The 24,604-nt window shown below is 33.6% G+C and overlaps 3 protein-coding genes and 3 long non-coding RNA genes across 9 annotated transcripts in view; 3 read left to right on the top strand and 3 right to left on the bottom strand.

The window, feature by feature from the left end:
- The first annotated feature begins 295 nt into the window (after nt 1–295).
- On the top strand, nt 296–3,579 carry LOC145725959 (uncharacterized). 2 transcript variants are annotated; one of them, XR_014177446.1, is made up of 4 exons: nt 296–1,759; nt 1,818–1,890; nt 2,012–2,120; nt 2,177–3,579. It is a non-coding gene; the product is annotated as an uncharacterized LOC145725959 (long non-coding RNA). The 2 variants fall into 2 exon arrangements; XR_014177445.1 differs by having other exon boundaries at nt 2,169–3,579.
- Nucleotides 3,580–4,071: 492 nt separating this feature from the next.
- Nucleotides 4,072–6,070, top strand: LOC145725961 (uncharacterized). Its single transcript, XR_014177448.1, has 2 exons — nt 4,072–4,201; nt 4,417–6,070. It is a non-coding gene; the product is annotated as an uncharacterized LOC145725961 (long non-coding RNA).
- Nucleotides 5,907–6,686, bottom strand: LOC145725965 (uncharacterized). The gene is made up of 2 exons (XR_014177453.1): nt 6,565–6,686; nt 5,907–6,528 (listed from the first exon to the last, which is right to left on the bottom strand). It is a non-coding gene; the product is annotated as an uncharacterized LOC145725965 (long non-coding RNA).
- A 5,320-nt stretch (nt 6,687–12,006) lies between these two features.
- LOC145725949 (lipase 3-like) lies at nt 12,007–14,005 on the top strand. The gene is made up of 7 exons (XM_081974880.1): nt 12,007–12,229; nt 12,339–12,543; nt 12,663–13,003; nt 13,059–13,214; nt 13,269–13,353; nt 13,415–13,557; nt 13,814–14,005. Exons 1-7 carry the CDS (start codon nt 12,062–12,064, stop codon nt 13,970–13,972), a joined length of 1,257 nt encoding a protein of 418 aa, XP_081831006.1. The 5' UTR covers nt 12,007–12,061; the 3' UTR covers nt 13,973–14,005.
- A 1,940-nt stretch (nt 14,006–15,945) lies between these two features.
- Nucleotides 15,946–21,281, bottom strand: LOC145725950 (lipase 3-like). The gene is made up of 7 exons (XM_081974881.1): nt 21,120–21,281; nt 20,861–21,065; nt 16,875–17,215; nt 16,531–16,683; nt 16,395–16,479; nt 16,193–16,335; nt 15,946–16,137 (listed from the first exon to the last, which is right to left on the bottom strand). Exons 1-7 carry the CDS (start codon nt 21,216–21,218, stop codon nt 15,976–15,978), a joined length of 1,188 nt encoding a protein of 395 aa, XP_081831007.1. The 5' UTR covers nt 21,219–21,281; the 3' UTR covers nt 15,946–15,975.
- Nucleotides 21,282–21,632: 351 nt separating this feature from the next.
- The window catches only part of LOC145725951 (TWiK family of potassium channels protein 7-like), a 255,546-nt gene continuing 252,574 nt past the window's right edge, over nt 21,633–24,604 (bottom strand). For all 3 annotated transcript variants that reach the window (XM_081974884.1, XM_081974882.1, XM_081974883.1), the window contains 2 exons: nt 22,445–22,642; nt 21,633–22,391 (listed from right to left, as the gene is read on the bottom strand). The gene's annotated coding sequence lies outside the window, so the exon portion shown is untranslated. The remainder of the gene's footprint in view (nt 22,392–22,444; nt 22,643–24,604) is intronic.

The following is a 24,604-nucleotide window of genomic DNA, read 5'->3' as shown; positions in this document are numbered from 1 at the left end:
AACTGACGTGCGGTACGTTCCAAGTTGAAAACCGAACTGCCACCGTTCTTTAAAAAAGTGGCCTCTATAGTCAAATTTTTACTCTTTGAGAATGACGTCATGCAGGTGAAAAAACACGCATGTCTAGAATTAGATCACAAGTTTTAACCTACAAATGCTTTGAAAAATTAGTGTGTTCAGAAGTGACTGATGATCAATTGGGATGACATCTGGAAACTGTTTCTTTTCGTACTCAAAAAAAATCAGCACATTTAGAACTAGCATTTGGGCTTGCTCATTGTAGCGCATCATTTTTATACCTTTGCTATTTGCTTATATCAAAGTGACAGTAAATGTCAACGTTTTTAATTTGACAGGATGACAAAATTAATAACGTGCCTTTTTTGTTAAAATTGTTTATTTCACATGTTTGATATGCGAGAAACAAAGATGTAAAAAGATGACGTCATTCTCAAAAGGTAAAAATCCGACTATACTACCCATGCGCAGTTTACCTGATTCGGGACAACCACACGCAACCTAAATCTCATCCGACTCAAAATGGCTGCCGGAGTGTGACGTCAGTCGCTACAGAAGGAAACTGTAAATTGATCTGTTTGTCGACAATATTGCAGCAAAAAAAAACTGTAAACTATTACAGTTTTCTTCTATCATTATTCCACTCTAACTTGGTAATGAATGGAAGTTCATTCACTCGTTCATTCATAATCTGATTCGAAAATCATGAATGGAGGTGAAGCTCATTGATAGAATGGGGCTTGCAACTATGCAATAATATTTTAACCTATTTCGCCTTGGTTTTGTCACAGACTTTTGGCAATGTATGAGGAAATGTGAAATATGCATGTGCTGTGCATTTGGTGTGATTAGTGCGTTAATTAAATAATAACAGAATACTTCCAATTGTGGTTTGGCTCATTCTAACTCATAGAATTTCATTTCTTCATCCATGAGAGTTGAAAACATATTGTAGAAAATTCTCCAGAGATATTATAGTCTTTCTTACCAACCTACACCAGATCAATGTAATAATTTCAACTTGATTTTTCTCTTTATATTCAAGCATTTGCCCTTGATTTATATGGCTTTATTTTCATTACTCATATATCTTTCATAAAATCATTATATTAGACTATGAAGGATTTCACGGCCGGTCAAAACTGAAATATGAAAGTTATCCGGGCTTATAAGCCGCCAATGGACCACGGGTTATAAGTCCGGATAACTTTCATATTTCAATCATTATATTTTTTATCTGATTCTCTCATTTGAGAATGTCTGTAAAAAAGTGGTTTCCAATTATTATGTTATTTATTATTTAGTATGCATTATTGACAAAGAGTAAATTGACAAAGACAAAATTATATATTATAAGTAGGTATTCATAAGGTCATGGATTTATAAAACTACTGACAAAACAATAATTTTTAAAATAAACTTTTTTTATTATTCCTATTTCTTATCCTATAAAGTAAACAGGAAAGTTCAACCATTCATTATTTTTTATTCTAGTGATTTTAAAAATCAGCTTAAATTTTTTGTATCCTATGTATAATATTATAATGTAATATAGTTTTAACATTTGCAAGCAGGTGATAAATTATTAGTGCAGAAAATACATATGTATATACCTATAATAATAATAGGTAATTTGTTAAACACAGACTAACATCACTATTACAAAACCAGTCTTACAGTTTATCATTTTAGCAGATTTTAGCTAGTGGGGATAAATCTACAAAATGTCCTAAGTAAGAAAGTAAGTCGCACCATTACCTCAAATCAGTATCCCTTCAATAGATAAATTTGTTTTGCAGCTCATTCCAGCTAGTTTTTCAAGCAAACGTGGTTTCTAGTTGTTGATACAAACCATCAATCATCTTCAGGCCTGTAAGTAAAACTTGAACACATTTGAAGTGTTAATTGAAGTGATAAGTGAAAAATCATGGAACACAGACCATAGTTGAATTAGCACATAAAACCACCTCCTATATTGTTCTTTTTTTTTCAGTAGAGTGACATGTTTTCATAAATGGGTAGATATCACTGTTCAAACTTTGTTGGACTTGCCACATCCACAACCTACATCAGAATTTGGACTTTCTAAACAGGTGAATTAGGTAGGTACTTTTAGTGTCATAAGTAAACTATAATAACTATTCAAATAGATTTGTAGGAGAATCACAATTACAGTACTGGACAAAACCTGTCAGAACATTGAAAATTGGGTTGGTTAATCTCGTGGAATCATCACTTTCAAAGTTATCTGGTTTAGTGAGTGCAAGTATTCACTGAAGACTTACATGCAGAGTTACCCTTAACAGGTGTCTAAGAGCACCCTGGACATAGGAGATTAACATGGGAAAACGGTTTTGATTTTTTTTGCGCCTGTGCGGTTGATTTGATTGAAAAATCGTATTAATGAAAGTTGTAGTACCTATCACGGACTAGTTTTCTGTATTTTTTTCAGATCTCTAGCTTGAACCCTTTTGTTGTAAAACACAAACAAAAATGAGAAAATTTAAACTTTTAGCCTGCACTGTATAAGTGGTTGACGAGCAACGGATAAACAGGTCATTGTTGTTGATACGGCAACACCGTTTTTCAGAGTGCTCTTGGACACCTGGTATACCTATATGTTTACGTTGTTACCAATTATTTCAGATGCGTTACCAACCAAATTCACTAATTGCACTTCAAGTTTATCAGAAGTTGAAGTAAATCAGGAAGCCCCAGAAACTAAGAGAATGCGCCTCGAATATAAATATCTTGAGCAAGCTACAGAAGAAAGTCTAGCTAGTGAAGAACAAAAACAATTAGCAGATAGAGTCACTTCATTTCCTGAATTTAATGAAAAGCTTAAGGGTTTAAAATTGAATAGATGGATAACATCTAAACATGTTGATAAAACATTGTTCTACTTTGAAGAAGATGAGGGAGTTATAAGACTTTGCGTCTCAGTATGCGCAAATTTAAATATTAATATACACTATAATGGTGATAGAGTGCCTTTAAAAGAAGAGGTTGTAATAAACAGCTTGAGTCAATTTGAAACCTATTTAAAGGATGTATTGGGCGTGTGGATAAAAGGTCCTTCACATGAAAATTTTGAAGAAAACCTGGCGTCAGTAAAAAATATTATTTCAACAATTGAAGATTTGTTGGAACATTTGTTAGAAAAACTTCCTGATTCAACAAACCTTATTAAATTTTTAAAAGAGCAACTTTCACTATTGGGGGTGTCTAATATGTCCAATGGAAAGTATGCTTTTAAATACTCCACTACTACAGTTCTTTTTTGTGGCTTATTACACACAATATCACCACATGCTTATAGGTTTTTAAGAAGTTCAAACCTATTAATTTTGCCAACACCAAAAACCATCAAGCACTTATGTGGTTCCTTGACAACAAATCCAAGGTTAGAACAGAATCAGATTCTGCAATATGTTTCTTCAAAACTAAAATTATTAAAAAAGGAAGATAAGACAGTGACGATAATGTTTGATGAAATTCATCTCAATCCTTTTATTGATTATAAAGAAGGAAATATAGTGGGAACAGCATTTAATAATTCAGAGGCTGCAACAAGTGCTTTTGAACCTTACAAGGAGGTAGTTCACATTTTGCCTGTTAAAACTATCAAAGCAGGACAACTGCATGAGGTTTTAAAACAGTTGATTAATGGGTTGGAAGATATGGGATTTGAAGTGTTGGCGAGAGTTTCAGATGCCAATAGAATTAATAAAAAAGCAATGACTTTCTTTTGCCACCCTCCGAAACTATTGAATACTTACCCACACCCAAAGGAACCTTCCAGACCACTGTTTTATGTTCTTGATACAGTCCAGATTATAAAGAACATAAAAAATAATTGGCTCAATCAAAAACCAGATCAAACCCTACAATACCCTGCTATTAGTCAATTAAACTCTTCTGATAACCTGCAAGGACTTATTAAAACTGCATCATTTGAAGCATTAAAGGAAATGCACAGTAAGGAACATTCTTTATTAGTAAAATATGGACACACTCTAAGTTTAAAATCATTGTATCCATCTTCAATTGAACGCCAAAATGTAAAGTTAACTTTGCAAATATTTAACTACCACATTGTAGCAGCACTCAGAGATTTAGGCCCAAAAATAAATTTACAAAATTACAGTGACACTGCCGATTTTATTGAACACATTTGCAAGTGGTGGTGTTAAGGAAAGTGTATCGATACGACGCAACCCTCCCTACACGCTCGCGCGAATGAAATGTCAGCCGGGCGGTTCTCTAACCATACTTTTAGACATGACTTGTACTGTTTTATAACCTCATCCTAATAGCATGTTTTTTTTGTGTATCAATAGTTAATACAAATTCATCATTAGTTTTAAAATCAAGAAGTGTTTCATTAATATCTTTCAGGTGGGATATTGTAAATGTTAAATCACCCTTAAAAGGACTAAGAAAAAGAAACAAGTACCAAAAACCAGTAACGATAAATTCAAAACATATTTTTGACTTTTTGGAATTTTTCCTCAACTGGCTAAAAACATGGGACACCTCAAATACATTCCAAAAACTGACAAGAGATACTCACCTAGCTCTATTCCATTCTACAGAAGCACTGCTAAATTTATCAAAGTATTGTTTAGAAAAGAAAAATTATACTTTTGTTCTGCTGGGAAAAATACAGACTGATAAGTTGGAAGAACGATTTGGAAACTACAGGTATAAAAACTAGGCGTTATTACTGCCTTGCTTTTCACTGCAATTTTCAACATAATAAGTTTGTAGTTTTTGTTTTTTTTACGCAATTTTTGTTACACAGGCAACATAGTTGTAGTTTGTCAATTACCTAGTAAGCTTAACTATATACAGGGTGTCCCACGACGAAAGACATCGATTGATATTGGAAAAAGTATAAATAGGAGAGTTTTGAAAATTTGGCAGGATACTGATGTGGGCATGCCCAATCCAACTAAAATATTTTCAAGATGGTTGCACTTCCGTTTATACCGGAAGTCGATCACAACTTTCTTATTTTAAATAGAACAGCCTATATATTGTTACATATTTGGATTCCTCACAAAATTCTGACCAACTTTTGTATAGAATGCCCTATGCCTATCTCTAGCCGTTTTCGAAATATTTGATGTTTTTCCAAAAAAGTGACAGTTGCAACGCTCAACATATTTTTGTACTATGGTAAAACCGTATTTCATTTTGCAATGAAACTTTGGGTTATTGTACATAAAGGATCGTTTTATTAAACTGAGGGTGCGTAATGACTCATTTGTATACAGGGTCATCAAAAAAAAATCATTAACTTGCCACTAAAAAAAATGAAAAATCTGAACTTTTTTAAATAGAGACCCACATTTTTTTATGACGGAATCATTTTGAGCATTAAAAATTACTATAAGTTTTAATTTACTTGCCTATACCTAAATCCAACCCATTAAAATTATCCCATAAAAATTATTATTCTAGAATCTAAGTGATGTTTTAAAGTAAAAGGTTCTTAATTCACCTCATAAACTCCTCAAAATAAACCGACTGATGCTTGGGCAAAAAACAACACCATCATATGATTATTTCCAATTTTACTTATTTATTAGGTAGGTATCAATCTGGTTCCAACTAGCATGTGTCACTACGACAAAACTATGAATCAGAAAGCAAATTAAGGGTTCAAAGTGTCATACCCCTCATTCTGAAGTCATGGAAGTTTGGAGACATACCAATTTCAAGACAAGATTTATTGATCCTCCGTTTAAATTTGGATTTGGTCAGGACTACACCAGAATACCTATATCAAGATCACTTAGATGATATTGATGAAAAAAAAGGTGGTCTCCTTTAGTATACATAGCATGTTATGCTGCTTATGCTGCAATAAAAAAACAAAATGTGACTACTGCAAAGTGTATTTAATTCAAGAAGAACACTGCTACCAAGAAGAAGTTACCAAAACTTTAACAGTTCCATTAATTTTATGAATAGATGTGGGCTTTGCTACCCCAACAAAGATGTAGTACTGTGTACAGCTTTTACATAATAAACTATAAAAACTTAAGCAGAAGAGTATTTTTTAACTTGTAATTCCCAAAAATCAATTTTAACTATGTATACTTTGTCAAACTTAAAAAATATTTCAATATTTGAGGGGCATAGCTGCAATACACATAATTGTGAATATATTTTGTTAAATTCAATGACCAATATTTTTTTAAATAACTCCTGTAAAAAACAAAATGATGTACTTAAAATTAAAAATATGCCCAAATTAAAGAGATTATAGGTGACCCTCAAAATAATCATTAAGCCTTTGAATAATTAAAACTTGTACCTACAGTTTAATTCTAAATAATAATAAATAAAATTTAGTACTATATGTATTAGATATATTACAGTGTATATGTCTCCATTTGTCTCACAAATTTCTTAGTAATATTGAGTAAATTAAGTTTAAGTCTGTTTGAATGGAAATCATCATAACAATTTAAGTATAATGTTTGTTCTCACTCGACCACCCTAAAGCAGTAAAGCATGAATCAGTGTATGCTTTACTGCTGTTGTTAAAACACTGCTTTAGGATTTAATAGTCCCCAGGATACACACATTGCCTTTCCTTTCTTGCAAATTTTATGGAATAATTCTTGAGACGTTGGTATTGGGCTGTTAATGACTCGTTTGAATGCACCTATCTGTGATGTTCTTTCCAGATAATTTAAATTGAATGTGGTTGTTGTTCCCAAGCCAAAGTTTGATTGGAACTTTCCGCCTTTGTTTACCACCAAATGTTGCAAGTTTTCCAGTTTGGTGAAGAAAAATCTTAAATTCTACGAAGGTCTCGCAATAACAACACTAATTAATAAACTTAAACAACCCTAAATTAAGTTTTTATTTCTTCTGTTTGTAGTTTTTGGTGTTTTTCAACTTTTTAAAATTCCTAACCTCAAAATGTTTAGCCGACTGTCAGTCAGTTGGGACTGTGACTGTGCCCTATGTTGCCACATCTTCCACGAGCAGATGTGAACCTGGTGTATTGTTGGTTGCAGTAATAAACGAACCGACGAATTATACAGATTTCGAAAAAAAAAGCATTTATTGCATGCAAAACATGAAATAACTGTCACGCACCAGAAGACTTCATTTTAAAAAAACTTTAATAATACCAAAAGATACAGTTAAAGAATATGTCTTAACTAGATTAATAAATTTTACCGACTAACTAGAAAAAATATGGAAATGGCCAATGTCCGCACTGACTGTGGAGGGGATCTGCTGACAGTGCTGACTCGGTGAATCTTCATTAGGGTTAGCGTACTGAGCGGTGAGATAATTCCTCCCCCCTGAGATCCAACGACGAGGGTTAGCGAGGTAGTTGGACATCAGCTAGCTCTATTTTAAAACGATCCTTAGCTTCTTTGTCCGCTGGTTTACTTCTGCTTTTTGGCAAACAACGGGATCGTTCCATCTTCTTATAAATGAGGTAGGCTACCACTATGATCATAAGGCAGGAACAGGCGATGGTCCATACACTGGGTACATATGATATTGTTTCTGTAGATAGAAACGGCTGATTATTCAACATTTGAGTTTTTATTGATTTTAGGTCATCAAGATTCATGTCTTCGGTGAGTTGAATTTCCATGAAGTTTTTGGGCACTTTGTGTTGATTAGATGGTTTGTTGACCAGGTCAGGAAACAACATGGGTTGAGTTTGGTTAACAAAAAACTTGATGTTGGTTACCGTGCCTTTGGATGAACTAAATCGGCAGCTTACAGGTACTTCGAACAAGTAAGTTCCCATGATAAGTCGTTGAACTTCATTTTGTGAATTGCATTTCAATTTGAACGTTTCTTCATTAGGTACCGTTATAATCCAATGGTTAGAGTTTTCTAATCGTGTGATCATTGTGCCAGATAGATTGATTGGCATTTTTTGGCAATTTGAAGTATCTTTCATTTCCAACAGTTGGATTTCACAGGGATTGTTTGCCTTTAAAGGTTTGATGTCCAGATTTGCGCAAAAGAAATGCTCAGGATATATTTCTTTGCAGGGGTTGTTTGAATATGCAAAGTACAATTGGTTTTTTATTAAGTACTTATTACGCGGTACTATAACTTGAAACTGCTTTCAAAATCGACATTAGCTTTTAACTGTTTGATAAAATTTCAATTTTAAAATTTTCTGGTAGATTGAAAATTTTAGATGCAGGTATTATTGCACTGTAATCATTCTGAGATTGATTGAAAACTGTTGATACAATAAATGGATCGTTTACTATAGAATTTGGAAAAAACCTAAATGCAATTTCAGGGTCAATGAATGACTTTGTTGAGCCGGAATCAATGAGCACTCTAATATTATACTCAGGAAAAACAATGTAAGCTAATTCATTTGCATTTGAGCTGTTGAAATTAAATGAAAATTTTTGAGGCGTTTGTGGTGATATTAAGTTTGTTCGTTCTCGAGAGGCGTTATTGAAAAATTTGAATTTGCAATTTCATTGTCAATTTCACAGGTATTTTGGTTAAACTCAGTGTCATTTGAGGTTTCATCTACTGAATATTGACCTGTTTCTTCATCATAAAAATATGCATATTGATTAGAAACTGCTCCGGTAAACTGTTCTTCCATATTATTTAGTTGTTGAATTTCTGTGTTATATAACTCCTCAGAAATAAAATTCTGGTTTGCAGGTGGGTTATAAGAAGTGGAATGTTGAGGAAAACGTGGAAAACGATTGGTTGAATAACTATTTCTAGTGCATAAACTCATTGGAGTTGGTTTGTCAAGTTGTCTATTTGGATTAGGTTTAAACACATTTGTATTACGAATTGAATTGGAATTTTGGGGTCTTGGTGAGCCAAATACTTGAGAATTAGTAAAATATCTTTGAGGCCTCATTGGAGGTCTGGGTTGAATTGGAATTGGACCAGTGGGAAATGAATTTTGTATTCTGGTAAATTTATTTCCATTATTAAAAGGAAAGTTAATTGGGAAACTACTGTCTTTGAATTGGTTGATTTTGCTTTATGTGTGGGCGTGCTGGTGTCATATTTTGAGCATTTGGTCCAAAGGAATTCTTAATAGGTTGTTTGAAGGATGGATTTTGAAAATAATGAGCGTTATCTTCGGCCAACACGTACTGTAAAGCTTCGCTAAGAGAAACAGGTTTCATACATCTTAATGTTGTCCCTAGCGGTTCTCTTAATCCAGAAAGGAATGTCTTAAGAGCCAGATTTTGATATAGATCTCGTTTTAGTTGTTTAGCTAAACCAGTAGTTTCATGAAGATCAATGTATGCACACAATAAGTTCAAAATATTTAAAATTCTATCGTAAAATTGTTGAGGAGGTTCATGAGGATTTTGCCTCATCATAACAAGATCGCGATTCAGACAGCTTTCGTCTCTCTGGTCTGCAAAATTTCGAGTCAATGTACTTTTTACATCATAGCAAGTAGCTACGTTTTGTATATTAATAACTAACTTAGCATTTCCTTGTAGTTTCGAAATTAACGAATTTAGCAGATAGACATTTTTAAAGCTTCCGGGATTTGTATTATCATAGAATTCATTTATAATGGCTTCACAAACTGCTAAGTATCTATTCAGATCGTTCGGGTTTCCATCGAAAACAGGAACACATTTGAGATATTCAGAGTTAAATGCTTGCGACATATTTGCTTCTAAATTTTTATCTTGGTTACTGTTTTGTGAAAATGTATTTGTATCGTTTGATAAAACGGATGGTTTTAAAGAAATATTATATTTATGATTAACTGTTTCAAAAATTTGAGAGTCGGTTTCAAGTGAATCTTCGGTTTCAGAATCGGAAGACATCAAACAATTGTACTTACATAAAACAAACAATCAATATCTTCATTGCGTTTGGTATTGTACTATAAGGCTAACGGTCTAAATTTGGCAATGGAGTCCTCTTCTAAACGTTATCCTTGCGGAGCTGGACGATTTGGTTCCAAGTACCAGTCTTCTTAAATGGCTGCTGCGTCTTCGATAGATCCAACACACCACGGCACGGAAAGTCTCAAAAATTCAATATTCGGTAAATCGTTAACACGAAAGTCTATGGTTCGATACGATCGACCCCAAATATCCTACCGACTGCGCCAAATAACTGTCACGCACCAGAAGACTTCCTTTTAAAAAACTTTAATAATACCAAAAGATACAGTTAAAGAATATGTCTTAACTAGATTAATAAATTTTACCGACTAACTAGAAAAAATATGGAAATGGCCAATGTCCGCACTGACTCTGTGGAGGGGATCTGCTGACAGTGCTGACTCGGTGAATCTTCATTAGGGTTAGCGTACTGAGCGGCGAGATAATTCATGTGAGATTCTTAGAATGTTTTTTTTCAAATTTCAATAATTTCATACTAAACAATAAATTTCTAGGTGACGCATAATTATTTATAGACCTGATTTTTGCCCAGACATTGCATTTGCATAGTTTTCATATTCGTAAAGAGAATTGGAGATTGAGAATCAAATTAATAAAATTCAAATATTTATGAGTTTTGAGGTTAGAATGTTTTTTATTTTATGGTAATCAGAAGTTTGAAGTTGAGCATTATGACATGACATATAAAAAGATTGATTGAAATTGAGAGATTTCATTTGTCAATAATAATTTTTTCTTAACTGAAACAATTAAATGATTCAAGAAAATTTGTATGGAACTTTCATAAAACATAACATTTTTGAAATTTCTTAGATTTCATTGACTTTTTATTGAAATTTCAGATATTTCATAAAATTCAGATATTTCCGAAATTTAGAGGGGATCGCGAAAAAATTCAGAAATGTTATGAAACTTCTGATTGTTTCAATTTGAAATTTCCAAACTAACAACTCTAGCAACATTGCATTTTTTGGTATAGATCTAGGAATATTTAAAATGTCTAATCCATTAGAAAAAATTGTTTTGCACCTTAACCATTTCTTCAGGTCTACTTGGCATTTTAATATACTGAGGCCGCAAAATTGCTAAAATTTCGGAAACTCTCTTAACTATTCTAAAAGCTGTTGCAACATCCATTCTCATAAAATCTGCAATTGTATTGAGATGTTGATTTATGGGACTAACGCTGTTATTACTATAAAAAAAAACAATAAAAGTATAGAACAATTTGAAAAATACTGGCAAAGAAGCGAGCGAAAAAACGTATAGATCAATTCAATATTATATGTACTACAACTTACTGATCATCTGGATTTTTTAATTGTTCTACAATGGTACCTAAATATTTGAAGAACTGTCGGTTTAGTGAATCTAAAATCAACAGTCAACACAAATCCGTCAAACCAAGACAGTGATTTTTTTGGGAAAATAAAAAATTATTGATCAATTGGGGACTACATACTTTTCCTCAGCGGTGGGGAACTTTCCCCCAAAGCTGGTTTATACTGAAATGCGGAGGTTCCTATAGTGCGTAAACTACATTTTACAACACAGTTGCTATAGTAATTTTTCATTCCAATAGTTTGATGAAACGAATCAGCACAGCAAACACGTACTACGTTCGAAAAATGTGGATTACTGTAGTGTTTGGTCTGTTTTCGAAGTTTAAAATAATAAATAAATATTGCGATGTAGAATTACATCAAAAAGTCATTCTGAGCCAAAGTTTTGCTGTAAAACGCATTTTTGAGGATATGTTATTAGTATATTATATTATAGTATTTGCAGTGCAGAGGGGGGGGGGGAAGGAATAGTTAGTTAGATTTAACCCAATATAAGCACTTATACTTAAGTAAAAACATGACATTTAAATAAAACTTGTTTACACTAAACTAAATGTTCTCAGAAATAAATGTGTTGCAAACTAATCCACTTCTAGTAACTTCATAAAAACAAAACAACAACTACGTTAAACAAGATGTAAAAAATAACTAAAGTGAATTGTTGACGTTCCTTAATCTGTGCAAAAACACTTCAAAATTTCAAAATTCAGGAAAGAGAAGCAAAAAGTGTGTCATTCTGTCAATTTAGTTTATTCGTCAATTTGGTCCTATTCTAAAAACATCACAATGAACTGTAAGATACTTATTAGTATTTCCATTGGAATTCTTTTGCCTATTTGCTCCACGGCAGAAGAAACTTCTTCACTCGAGGTGTTAATTCAAAATTTGAAAAATGGGTTGGATGGTTTGAAGTCTAATAGTTTGCAGGTGTCCGAAGATGCTAGTCTTAGTATAGTAAGTATGGTTTGTGCCTAACTTTTTGCAAAAGTCTTATTAGTTAATTTTAAGTAACAACCCAAACAAAGTACCCATCAAATTTGATCACATTTTAAAATAATTTCAGTCTGAATATCTGAAAAACCACAACTACCCTATAGAAAACTACGAAGTTACTACAGAAGATGGTTACATCCTAACACTACATAGAATTCCTTCTAAGGAAGACAACCAACCAGCAGCTCTCTTTGTACATGGATTAGTGTGTGGTCCTTTAGACTGGGTAACCCAAGGACCTAACACATCTCTAGCCCTTTTAATGGCCGATTTAGGTAAACACTTGAAATGGTTTTCGTTACTCGATATCGGTTGACCAAACTACTGAAGTGTTTAAATTTCAAGTAAACATCTTGAGATTTAATTGTATAAATACTTAATATTTACACTCAAGGATACGACATCTGGTTGCTTGGAACTCGTGGAACAGCTGCTTCAATGAAACACTTATCGCGGAATAGTTCAGAAGCTGATTACTGGGATTTCTCTTTTCACGAAAAGGGTTACTACGATTTGGCTACTAGTATTGATTTTATCCTTAATACTACAGGGTTGGAAAATATTGTTTTAATTGGGCATTCTGAAGGTACTTCAAATTCAATGGCTCTCACCACTACTCGAGTAGAATACAATGATAAATTGAGTTTGATTGTTATGTTAAGCCCTATAGGGTACATGGGAAATCTTCGCAGTCCTATCCCAGTATTCCTTGCTAAACACTTGGCTGCTGTTAAGGTACTTCAAAATTGTATTATCTTAATCAGGCTTTTAAGTTCGTTTTTATTCATAGATTTTAATTGTGGACGTCCTTAAAATTAACGCTATCCCATACACAGAAGAGCTATCCAATTTAATTGTTTCTGTCTGTTCTATTGATGGATTTACAGATCTATGCAATGACGTTTTGAAATTGATCTGCGGTGATAATAAAAATGAGACTGACTTGGTAATATTAAAAACCTTTGCTAGTATGAGTATTAACGGTAATAATTAAATTTAGGATTATCTCTTGGTTTTTTTGGCGTCAAAACCTGCAGGAACCTCAGCCAAAGAACTCCTGCACTACGGACAGGAAATAGCCGATGGTATTAACTAAAAATACTATATGTATTTTCTGGTAAATGGTTAATGTTTGTGGTGTTGCAGCTACTTTTAGACAATATGATTATGGGGTAATAGAGAACTTTGCCCGATATGGGTCAACTGCACCTCCAAATTACAATGTGAGTTTGATAACAGCTCCAGTAGCATCTTACTATGCTTCCAACGATCTCCTAGCTTCTGTTGAAGTAAGTATTATATGCAATATCAAATATTACAGTTATACAGGATATTCATTAGATTGCAACAAATACAAATTCAAGAAATTATAAAAAATATTGAGGATTTTAGGCAGGCGAATCATTTAAGAAATCCTCTTTGGCCCAAACAGCTGTTTTTTTAATTCTCATTTGAATATGTTTTGAAATTATTAGCTATTTCCAAACATATGAACATTGTTTTTTGTTAGAAAATTCTATACTGAGAGTTTTTGTTATATTGCAGGATGTAGAGGCTTTAGTGGGACAACTTCCAAATGTGGTGGATCAGTTTCTAGTCGAATATGAATATTTCAATCACTTGGATTTCCTTTTAGCTAAAAATGTCAAATCTTTGCTTTACGACAGGGTTATTTCTGTTATACAGAAAGTTAGTCCACTGTAAAAATGTAATTTTAATATAAATGTTTAAATAAAATATTGCGTTTTTGTTTTGTCAGACGAATTTTGTAAGCGAACATCCCAAAATACTGGAAGAGAAAGAAAATGTTTTTTTTTTATAGGATCACATTATATTTTGAAAGAGTGTCAAATTTTATAATGAGTAAAAATCTACACTAATAATCTAAAAGATGCATTATTTTCACTTTCGATTTGTGATCTGCGTACAAAACGATGGTCATTAAATTGATTGCGTTTGGTTATCATTTTTAGTCAGTCAGTCAATTTCAGTTTGCAAACTTGTCAGCCATGGGAATACAAAAATTAGCAGAATATGTTCTACAGACAAATGTGACAGCGTAGGTACTCAACAATGAATCTGATTTTTAAAAATTGACATATTGTCAAACATTTGATATGTTTTGATTGTTTTAAATTTAACAGCCGGTATTTTATTTGTTCTATCGAACAATCTCTTTTTTCTGATTTTAAAAATATGTTTTTTTTTGCTGTTGTATTGGTTACTTTTCGAAAAATATAGGGTTACACAGTACAGTTGCAAAAGTTGAATTTGTATGAGGCATGTCACGTGATTTTGATTCAGCTTGCAACACTGTAAAGGTCAGTTGACACCTGTCAAAACAGTAACGTGACCATAAAAAATAGTTTGTACTCTGAAAACTTAAACAATAATAAAAGCTGGAATTGTAAACTACACGTCACGCGACGTTCAGAATGCAATTCTGAGCACTGTAAAGACTACTTGACATCTGTCAAAATTATTCACTTGACTATTGAAATATAGTTTAATCTTTAAAAATTTGGCAAATGCAATTTAGACAGTTGCAAAAATTTTGCAACATTGTAAAGGCCAGTTGACATCTGTCAATAAAGTCACGTGATTATAAAAATTAACATAAAATTTTTCTAAATCAAATTTAGACAGTAGCAAAATCTGAAATTGTAACCTACACGTGAAAATGTAGTTTAATTTGTGGAAATTTGCTAAATCAAATTTAAACAATAGTAAAAGCTGGAATTGTAAACTACACGTCACGTGACGTTGAGAATGGAATTCTGGGGTTGCAACACTGTAAAGACTACTTGACATCTGTCAAAAATAATTCACTAGATTAAATGTAGTTAATTCTGTGAAAATTTGGCAAAGAAATTTAGACAGTTGCAAAATTTGAAATTGAAAGAGACATGGGTCTTTGATAATCCAATTTTTGAGCTTGCAACATTGTAAAGGCCCGTTGACATCTGTCAATATAGTCACGTGATATAAAAATTAGTATAAAAATTTGCTAAATCAAATTTAGACAGTTGCAAAATTTGAAACTGTAAACTACACGTGAAAATATAGTTTAATTTTTGAAAATTTGGTAAATTAAATTTAGACACCTGCAAAAGCTGAAATATAAATGACATGTCACGTGACTTTCATAATCCAATTTTTAAGCTTGCAACATTGTTAAGCCAGTTGACACATCGCAAAACAATCACGTGACCAAAAAAATTGTTTAAACTGTAAAAATGTGCACAAGAAATTTGCAAAAATCACCTACGGTTGTAAAATACACGTCACTTGACGATGATAATGCAATTCTGAGCTTGCAACACTAAAAGCTAGTTGACATCTGTGAAAATCAGTCACGTGACTTTCTAAATGTAGTTTAATCGTGGAAAATTTGGTAAAGTAAATTTAGACATGTCATGTGACTTTGACAATCCAATTTTTGGGCTGAACATACAGCGTGATATTGATAATGCACTTTTGAGCTTGAAACACTGTACATGTAGAGTGCATTTCATTAATTTTAATAAGAAACAAAATAAAAAATTAACATTTTGATCAGCTGTAACTTTTTTATTATTAAAAATTCATCAGAATCACGCCCAGTACACTATCCCTACCATTTTTTTGGTTACTTTGACATGGAGATGCTTACTAATAAAAGAAATAAAAAACATAAAACAAGTAAACTAATATATTTACTTTTATGTCTACACTATTGTGGTGTAGTTTGCAATGACAGCAAGAACTCTGTCATAAACTAGAGTTTTCACGTCTTTGGCTAATATAAAATCCAAATGATTAAAACTTTCATACTCAATCAAATCCAATTCTGCTTGATTTGGAAACTGCTTTACCAAAGTCTCCACATCCTGAAACATAGTTCAATTAAAGGGTAATGCCTTAGTCAAACTAGCTAAACCTTACATCAACTGAAGCGAGGAAATCATTTTTGCCATAATATGTAGCCACTGGTACAGTAATAAGGGAAGGGTCGTAGCTTGGTGGTTCTGTAGTACCATAATGCACTAAATTTCCTAAAACGCCATAATCAAATTGTCTGAAAGCACCTAAAATTATATACTGTGTAGTAAATATTTAGATAACATTGGTATTTAAAAAACATTACCGGAATTCATTTCTTGGCCGTAATGCTGCAGTTCTTTGACTGAACCTCCTGAAGGCTTGTCAGAGACGAACAGTTTGACGTACTCCTAAAAATGTTTGTGACTTAAAAAATTAACAGGATAGCAAAAAACACTTACCAAGTCTGCTTGCTCAGAATCATAACCACAAAGAAGTCCTAAAATATCATTACACACTTCCGTAAAACCATCGATGCTGCAGATTACACCAATAACATGAGATACATTTTCAGAGTATGAATATCCGTACACTTTGAGTAAGTCCAAAACTAACTAAAACTGCATATTTTTAGTACTGACATAGGGTTATTTCAGCAGTAATTGACTAGCAACCAGTATTTGACCTATTTTAAATGAAGTTCCATAGCTCTTCTTCAATGGTCATTTACTAGTAAATCGAAGATCATCGACACATCATGGTCAATTACTGGTACAGTGACCCTAATTAAGAAAGTATGACTTACCATAATTTCTGTTATATGATCAGCCATCCATAACGGTATAGGACTAGTAACCCCACCCATATATCCAATAGGACTCATTAGAACTAGAAGGTTTAATTTGTCGTTGTACTGAGTGTTAGTACTCAGAAGTGCCATTGCAGAAGAAGTACCCTGCGAATGGGCTACTAAAGTTAAATTGGCCTGATTAGTGGTGGTCAAGATGTAGTCTATGCTGGTTTTTAGATCGTAATTTCCTTTTTCATGGTATGTAAAGTTCCAGTACTCTTCTTGGGTGTTGTTGTAGATTGTGTGCTCAGATGAGTAGTGTGTTCCTCGAGCATTGTGAAGCCATACATCGTAACCTGATTACAAAATGATAGCAAATTAATAGTTTATCAAAACAGTTAATTCAGTTTATTTGATAGTTTTATATCCAGTACGTCAATCAACACTATTTATTGAAATGTTCCACTTAACGACAAAAAATGAAAAGAAGAAATGAAAAGTGAGATGGAACACATGATGGAAACCATTGAGGGAAAAGCTACCCACATCATTGAAGAAGTGACGGAGGTAATAGGCAGAGTGGAAGACACTGTTCAGAAACTACAAGAAGAAGTTGACAAACTACAAGAAAAATCCTTAAAGCCAACCTTAGTCGCCAGTACTAATGCCTGCTCAAATATCACATCTCCAGTTTTCGACGGCAAGACCTCGTGGCCGGTTTACAAAAAACAGTTTTAGGCTGCTGCAGAGGTAAACAGTTGGACATCAAGTGACAAAGCCACTGCCTTGGTTTTGTCCCTTCGAGAAGAAGCCCTGGAAGTTCTGCAGACCCTTGATGATAGTTATTATAAAAACTACTTACTTAGAAATGAGGTTTGAAAACAAGCACCTAGAGCAAATTTACGAGGCACAGTTAGCGAGCAGAAGCCAATAAACCTTACAGCAATACGAAGCTGACATTGCACGTTTAGTTTATCTGGCTTACCCAACTGCATGCCAGGACATAAGAGAGCGTTTAGCAGTAGGAGCGTTTGTAAGAGAGTGATACTGAGCAAGCTTCAAGATTAGACAGGTGCCAAACATTACATGATGCCCTTGCCTACGCTTTGGAGTTTGAGACAGTAAAGCAAGTGTCACGAGGACATGCACAAGTGCGCCAAGTAAGAAGCCGAACACCAGAGTACAGGAATCGTTATTCAAGCCCAGGCCATTCAAGTACCCAATCAGAGCTGACCCAACCCGACTGGAGACCTTACGAAAGGAGCTAATGGAAACGTGAGTAAAGTAAAGGGGCAAAACAATCGTACTGAGCAAACGCATCTATTTTCTCGTTCTTTTGAATGCTGGAATTGTGGAGAGGAAGGGCACGTTCAACCTCAATGCCCTAAATCAAGAATAACAGAGAACCAGGAAAGATGGGATGGGCAAAACTATCAAAATTACCAAAGGAAGCCGTCTGCACGATTCTTGCGGAAAGAATTGTCAATTGGTTGTTGATATTGAAACTTGTTTCACCATAGTAAGACCAGACATAGTGAAGCATTGCAAATTTAGTGATACCGGAGCAAAGTTTATATTGGAAACAGCCGGGGGTGATACAATGCCTGTATTGGGAATCCATGAAGCTAAAATCTAGTTTGGACAGCATGAATTCAATCATTTGGTTCTCGTAGCCAACCTAACCGATGATGTACTGTTGGGACTGGATCTTATGCGCCAATATAAATTTCATTTGGATTTGGAGAATAGCGTCATCAAGACTAATCAAGACGAGTTTAGTGTTTAAGATGCTCGAACAGACGACAAGAAAGGTTACATTGTAAGGAAATTACTTGCCCAGAGCCATGAAGGCAAGACCTTGTCAAGAAGGCTGCAAGCGGCTTAATATGGCTAAAACTGAAACGCTTTGCGGAAGAGTGGTTCTAAAAAGTGAAGCATTCCGGACACAGAAAATATTGGAAACACATCATCGTCGAGACATCGCCTTAGGAATGAACAAGTTGGAGGAAAGTGCAAGTTTGGAAGAAGTCGTCGACAAGGCACCAGATGTTATAGACCTGGGGTCTGGTTACATACTCCTGTTCGGAAGGAAGGAAAATCGGCCAAGTTACAGAAGAAGGGACCATGTTGAGAAGCGAATAAGAAACGGCGACCACAGAATACAGCAAGGTCCACCACGACCATTTGCATCGTTGACTTTAAGCTGACTTTAAACCAAATTTTTAAGTTAAGTGTGGTTCAGACTGTGATTTTTTTATCTCTATTGCCTGAAAGTTTCACACATGCGGTAATAACCTACTTGTAGCACACTTATTATATAATATACTATTAAATCACCACGTGGTTTGAAACGTTCTTATTTTTAATTAAACCGAATATAAGTTTCAGGAACGAAATATAATTTTATGTGACGTAATGCGACTGTCATCAGATGTTCTTCACTTTAATGTTTGTTTATTTTTAAATACTTACAAAGCTTTTTTTTTTTAATTCAGTTATCTTAAGTGTTAGAAACTCGCGTGATATTACAAATTAAGAGAGCACTTACTTACTTGTAACAGATTGTTATATAAGAATCTATGATTTTGATGTAAATGTAGTTATTAGTATAATTAAGACATAGACCTAGAATACGAGTTTAGCCTAGTTTACTACGAGAAGTCAACACTAAATTAAATCCATGATAAATATCTATACAAGGTGTGCTAATCGCCTCAAAATACATTTTATAGCTAATTGTCCTAAAATTTAATTGTCTGAGCTGGCTAGTAGGCCCCAAAATTTAGTTTTCTTGTGCTGAAATGATTGAGCTGGTTAGTTGCCCTGAACTTTTAAAAGAACAAGAATTTAATTTCTTTTAGTGCCAGAAAAGAAGAGTGGAGGAGTGTATTGAGCTTACTAATTGCCATAAAATCTCAATGTTTAAGCTGAGTAATTGTTCCAAAATTTCAATTTTTGAGCTGCCGAATTACTACTAGGAAATTTGGAAAAAAGAAGAATATCGTTTTTTTAGCATCAGAGTAGAAGAGCGGGAGAATGTGCTAAAATAATTGAGCTGGCTAATTGCCCGGAAATTTTGAAAGAACCAGATATAAGTTTCTTTTAGGACAAGTTGTACAGCAGAGGATCAACCTTTAAACCTGATTCAAATCAGAAATGTCACTTTGACAGCAATGCATTTCATATGACAAGGTTCAACTACCATTCGCTAGTAGCTAATTGACTCGAAATTTTGAAAGAAGAGAAATTCAGTATTTTTTTAGCCTCACTATAGGAGAGCGGAAGAATGTGCTGAAATGATTAAGCTGGCTAATTGCTCTCAAATTTTGAAAGAACAAGACTTTAGTTTCTTTTAGCGTAAGTAAAGAAGAGCGAAGGAGTATATGGAAATGAGCTGGCTAATTCCCACAAAATTTAAATATTTGAGATAGTTAATTACCCCAAAATTTTCAAGAAAAAAGAATTTACGTTCGGTTTGCGTTAGAAAGGAAGAGTGTGCTAAAATGATTGAGCTGGGTAATTGCCCCAAAATTGTCACAGAAGAGTAATTTAGCTTTTTTTAAGGAGAGCGTAAAAGTGTGCTAAATTAAATAATCAGGCTAATTGCAACAAAATTTAAATAATTGAGCTTACTAAAGGCCCCAAAATTTTGAAAAAAGAAGAAGAGGTGTTTAGTGAATTATTATTCTTATAGTCGTTTTGACGAGAAAATAGCTTAAACCGTAGTTGTCCAACTCAAAAAGTTTCAAAAATGGGGCTGAGGTACCTGTGTATTTGTTGCCATAAATTTATTATCCTCCTATATTAAAAAATTTAAATTAAAAGTCAACAAGTCAAAATTGAACCGTTAGAAACAAACAGTTTTACCAGAAAAATCTTAACAGAAAAAAACAAATTTTAGGTCTGATGATGCTGCTGCTCTAAGTAAAGCATAACAGTGACTAGTTTTCTCTGTGTTTCTTTCTCTAATTTTGCATAATTTAAACTGAAAAGAAACTTACCTAAATCCCACAGTAATAGTGCCAATGATGTACCAGGACCTTGTGAAACCCAATCAAAAGCTGAAGACAAAAACGCGTGCACTAAAAACACAACAGGTGCTCCTGCGCTTTGAGCTGGTATTCTATGAAGAGAGAGCACAAATCCATCTTCAGTCTCTATAGGGTGTTCTTCGAATTCGTAGCCATATTTGCTTAAATATTGGGACTGAAAACTGACCGTTAAAGCAACAAGAAGTGCAATTCTTCAGTATAAACTTACAATATTTAATCCGACATCTTGGTTGGATTTTAAATCATTTCCAGCAAAAACTTCTGAAATAATGACACTTAATATGACCAGGTGTATTGCGGAAGCCATGTTTGAGGATGATTAGCTTATTAGTATTGAGTGATCAAGTCATTTTGTACAATCAAAATTTAATATAAACAGGTCCGTACTGGTTACAAAATATAAGAAAAATTTAAATAGGTAAAATAATACGGTTAAAAGGTTAAGTGCGTCTCTGATTTAATTAGATACAGTAGACAAGAAAAGTAAATTTAATTAAAGTACTTTCAGATAAGATAATCTGAGATTCTTCTGATTTTAATGGTAAAGAGTAAATCCACAACTGAACTGAAATCAGTAAAGTAATTTCAAACTAGGAAAAAACATATCAAGCTGAACAAAAATGATTAAATTTACGTCTTTGTTTTGGCTTTGGATTTACACGATCCTAGAATAATAATTGTATAATAATGCTTCAAAAAATTTGAAAAATAAAAACAGAGAAAAAGTTATATTATTTTATTGTATTTAAAGTTACCAAGTAAAAATTACAATATACAAGTGGAAATAAACCAAAAAGAATATTATGAATATCGATATCACATACTTAACATTTTTCACGATTTGTCAATTGAATCATTGACGTATTTACATTTTTATTATAGAGCTTAGTGGAAAATGGGTTGTTACTTGTTCCTATACAGCAAATATTGATTTTATTAGTTAGAAATAAAAAACAGTATAAGCATTGAGTAAAGACAATAAAACAATAAAAAAATTATTCTCAATCAACTTGATTACCCTGTGTGTTCTATTGAGATAACTATAAGTGTGAATTCTATTATACTATCCAGTATAAAAGTCATTACAAAACCTTTTTCAGTTCTTAATCAGACTGATTAAACTAGCTGATAACCATACACACTCTCAAAGTGTTTTACTTACAAAATATACAACAGTACACTAAAATTCAGAAATCGTTCACTTCATCCTCCTCATTGTCTTGATCAACTAACACTCTCAACTATAACTTTTCCTGTTTTAGAGTGAAATCGAGCACTTTACAAATATCGCAGTCCTGTTCAGTATTGCACGAACAATTGTCTTCACATCTCTTCAAGTCTTCACAAATTTTAAAGTTTTTAAACGCCCTCAACTCTTTTTTTACTGTCTCTAAATTGCCTAAGTCAGACAGTTTCACGTCTTTTGGTAATTGCTATCCCTTTTGTCACATGAACACGTCCTGAAGGTCTGAAGTAGCTCCTAGGCAAAACATCAATTACAAATAGTGTTTTGGTATGGTGTTAATTACATACCTATTCTGGAAGAAAGCTCGTCTTCAAACGTAACCATTTTCTCTTTCTGCTTTGCCATGGAATTTGTATCTCTTTTTCTTGGTGGTTTCATGGTGAGTGGTAGAAAATTGGGAATGGTAGGCGATTCTGTTCCAGTGACTGATAAATCAAACTCGCTCATACTTCGGGGTACGAAATACTCTATCAGAGGCTCTGCACCTAGATTCAAAATTAAAACATTATTAGATTTTTCTCTTTGTTGAAGTGTATCCAGTGTGTGTGTGTGTTGTATTGTATTAGTGTATGTAGTATTCACATACACCAATGGAGAGATAATAGAGAAGAAGATAATGAATGATATGGTGCGAAATTTGGTATATTGAAATTTTGTCCCGAATCCACTAACGCGTTTATTATTATGAGCTATATTCCAAATGTTCCTGAAGGGTTTACCTTTTACCAGAAGGTTAAAGCTGCAAGATATAATCTGGAAATATCACTTAAAGGAGAGATTATTGTTGAGTAAAATACCTGTTAATATCAAATTATAAGGTCAATCATCTAAAATATTTTCAAAATGGTGGCACTTCCGGTTATACCGGAAGTAAATTGATAGAAAGTCCATGTGGCCATGGCTATCCATCAACATATAAAAGTCCATTCCTTGTCAGTCAAATAAGGAAGTTATTCACAACAACAAAGTACATAAAAAATAAATGGGAAAAACATAAATAAACTTTATTTTATTTAGGAATTTTGACAGCCTAGCCGCCATTTTGTCGTGTGACAGTTGTCACTTCAATGATATGTAGCATCTTAAAAACGGACAGGCAAACGTCACAACTGTCAAAATTATACTTATTAACCTATAAAATTCATATTAGTGAATTGACACTAATTTCCTTCCTTTCCTTTCTTTTAAGCATGGTTTTGTCGTTTTATAGCTCTATGGGATTTATCTTGACAGTTGTCCCTGTCATAACAGTTCAAAATACGAGCCAAATAAACTCATAAAAATTGCGAGGTTTTGTTTTTCGTTTATCAATTCCAATTCTCTGACCGGTTTTGCCAATACGGCCCACAGAGAGGATATAGGGCTTGATAACCAAAGAATAAAACCTTCATTCCAGTATATCAACTGGATGCTAGATCTGATAGCTGTTATTGCAACAACATTGTGACAAAAGCGGCAACCTCGAAATCCCGACCAGAAAGTCATAAAAGTAGCAACACAAACTCAAAACAACTTCAAACCCCTTCCTTAACCCGGTCGGTTGTAGCTAAATGACAGCTGTCAAAAATTTAGAACAGTTACTTTATTACGTTTGAGTGACAGCTCTCAAAACTGACAGCTACCTACCTTAAGCAGTCATCTCATCATCATCTCTGTTAAACTCCCTCTAGACCACAAACATGACTTTCGAAAAATTCCTATTACGGTTGTCTGGCAGTGACAACTGTCAAATTTAGTACAATCAATGTCTGGTAACAGGTGAATAACTGTCAAAATTTTGAGCTTTATTGGGTCTCTAGTTAAATCGCAGAGTCAATCTGTTTTGTGCCTAGACTCTCATTTGGCAGTAAAAGAAGAGTTTCAGAAAATTCTAGTCGGAGTTGTGGGCAAGTGACAGCTGTCAAATTTAAAACAGTTACTTTTTGACGTTTGAGTGACACTCTCAAAAACTAACAATTCCCTACCTTAAGCAGTCATCTCATCATCATCTCAGTTAAACTCTCCCTAGACCACAAACATAACTTTCCAAAAATTCCTGTTACGGTCGTCTGGCAGTGACAGCTGTCATATATAGTACAACTACTTATTTTTTAGTATGCTTGCGTTGCAGCTGCCAAAAATTTGACATCAATCGGTGCCGCAGTTCCAAAGATATTGGCCATTTAGTAACTTTCTGTTTGATTTCAAGACAAGTGAAGTGCGAAAATTTCTAGTTAAACTTGTGTGACAGTGACAACTGTCAAATTTAGTACAATACAAAGCGACAGCTGTCAAAAATTAGACCTCAATTGTTGCAGTTGTTAACCTCATTCAGTTGACAAAAAACAAATTTGTTCTAAAAATCCTTGTCCAACATGTGTGACAGTGACAGCTGCCAAATGCTACTTGCGCAACAGCTACTAGACTGCCATATGTCACCAATCCTACTCATGAAGCTGTAAAGTGCA

The sequence above is a fragment of the Ips typographus genome, linkage group LG3, assembly GCF_016097725.1.
Source record: "Ips typographus isolate SLU linkage group LG3, UJ_Ityp_2.0, whole genome shotgun sequence".
Taxonomy (NCBI): Eukaryota; Metazoa; Arthropoda; class Insecta; order Coleoptera; family Curculionidae; genus Ips; species Ips typographus.
Note: the sequence above shows the minus strand (reverse complement) of the source record. Positions and strands in the feature narration are given on the sequence as shown.

Bases quoted from the DNA above. Each gene is read 5' to 3' on its own strand.
- LOC145725950 (XM_081974881.1), bottom strand. From the start codon at position 21,218: ATGGCTTCCGCAATACACCTGGTCATATTAAGTGTCATTATTTCAGAA. The intron at 16,684-16,874 runs GTAAGTCATACT...ATGCAGTTTTAG, and splicing joins ATCATATAACAGAAATTATG to TTAGTTTTGGACTTACTCAA. The intron at 16,336-16,394 runs GTAATGTTTTTT...ATATAATTTTAG, and splicing joins CGGCCAAGAAATGAATTCCG to GTGCTTTCAGACAATTTGAT.
- LOC145725949 (XM_081974880.1), top strand. From the start codon at position 12,062: ATGAACTGTAAGATACTTATTAGTATTTCCATTGGAATTCTTTTGCCT. The intron at 12,230-12,338 runs GTAAGTATGGTT...AAATAATTTCAG, and splicing joins AAGATGCTAGTCTTAGTATA to TCTGAATATCTGAAAAACCA. The intron at 13,354-13,414 runs GTATTAACTAAA...GTGGTGTTGCAG, and splicing joins CGGACAGGAAATAGCCGATG to CTACTTTTAGACAATATGAT.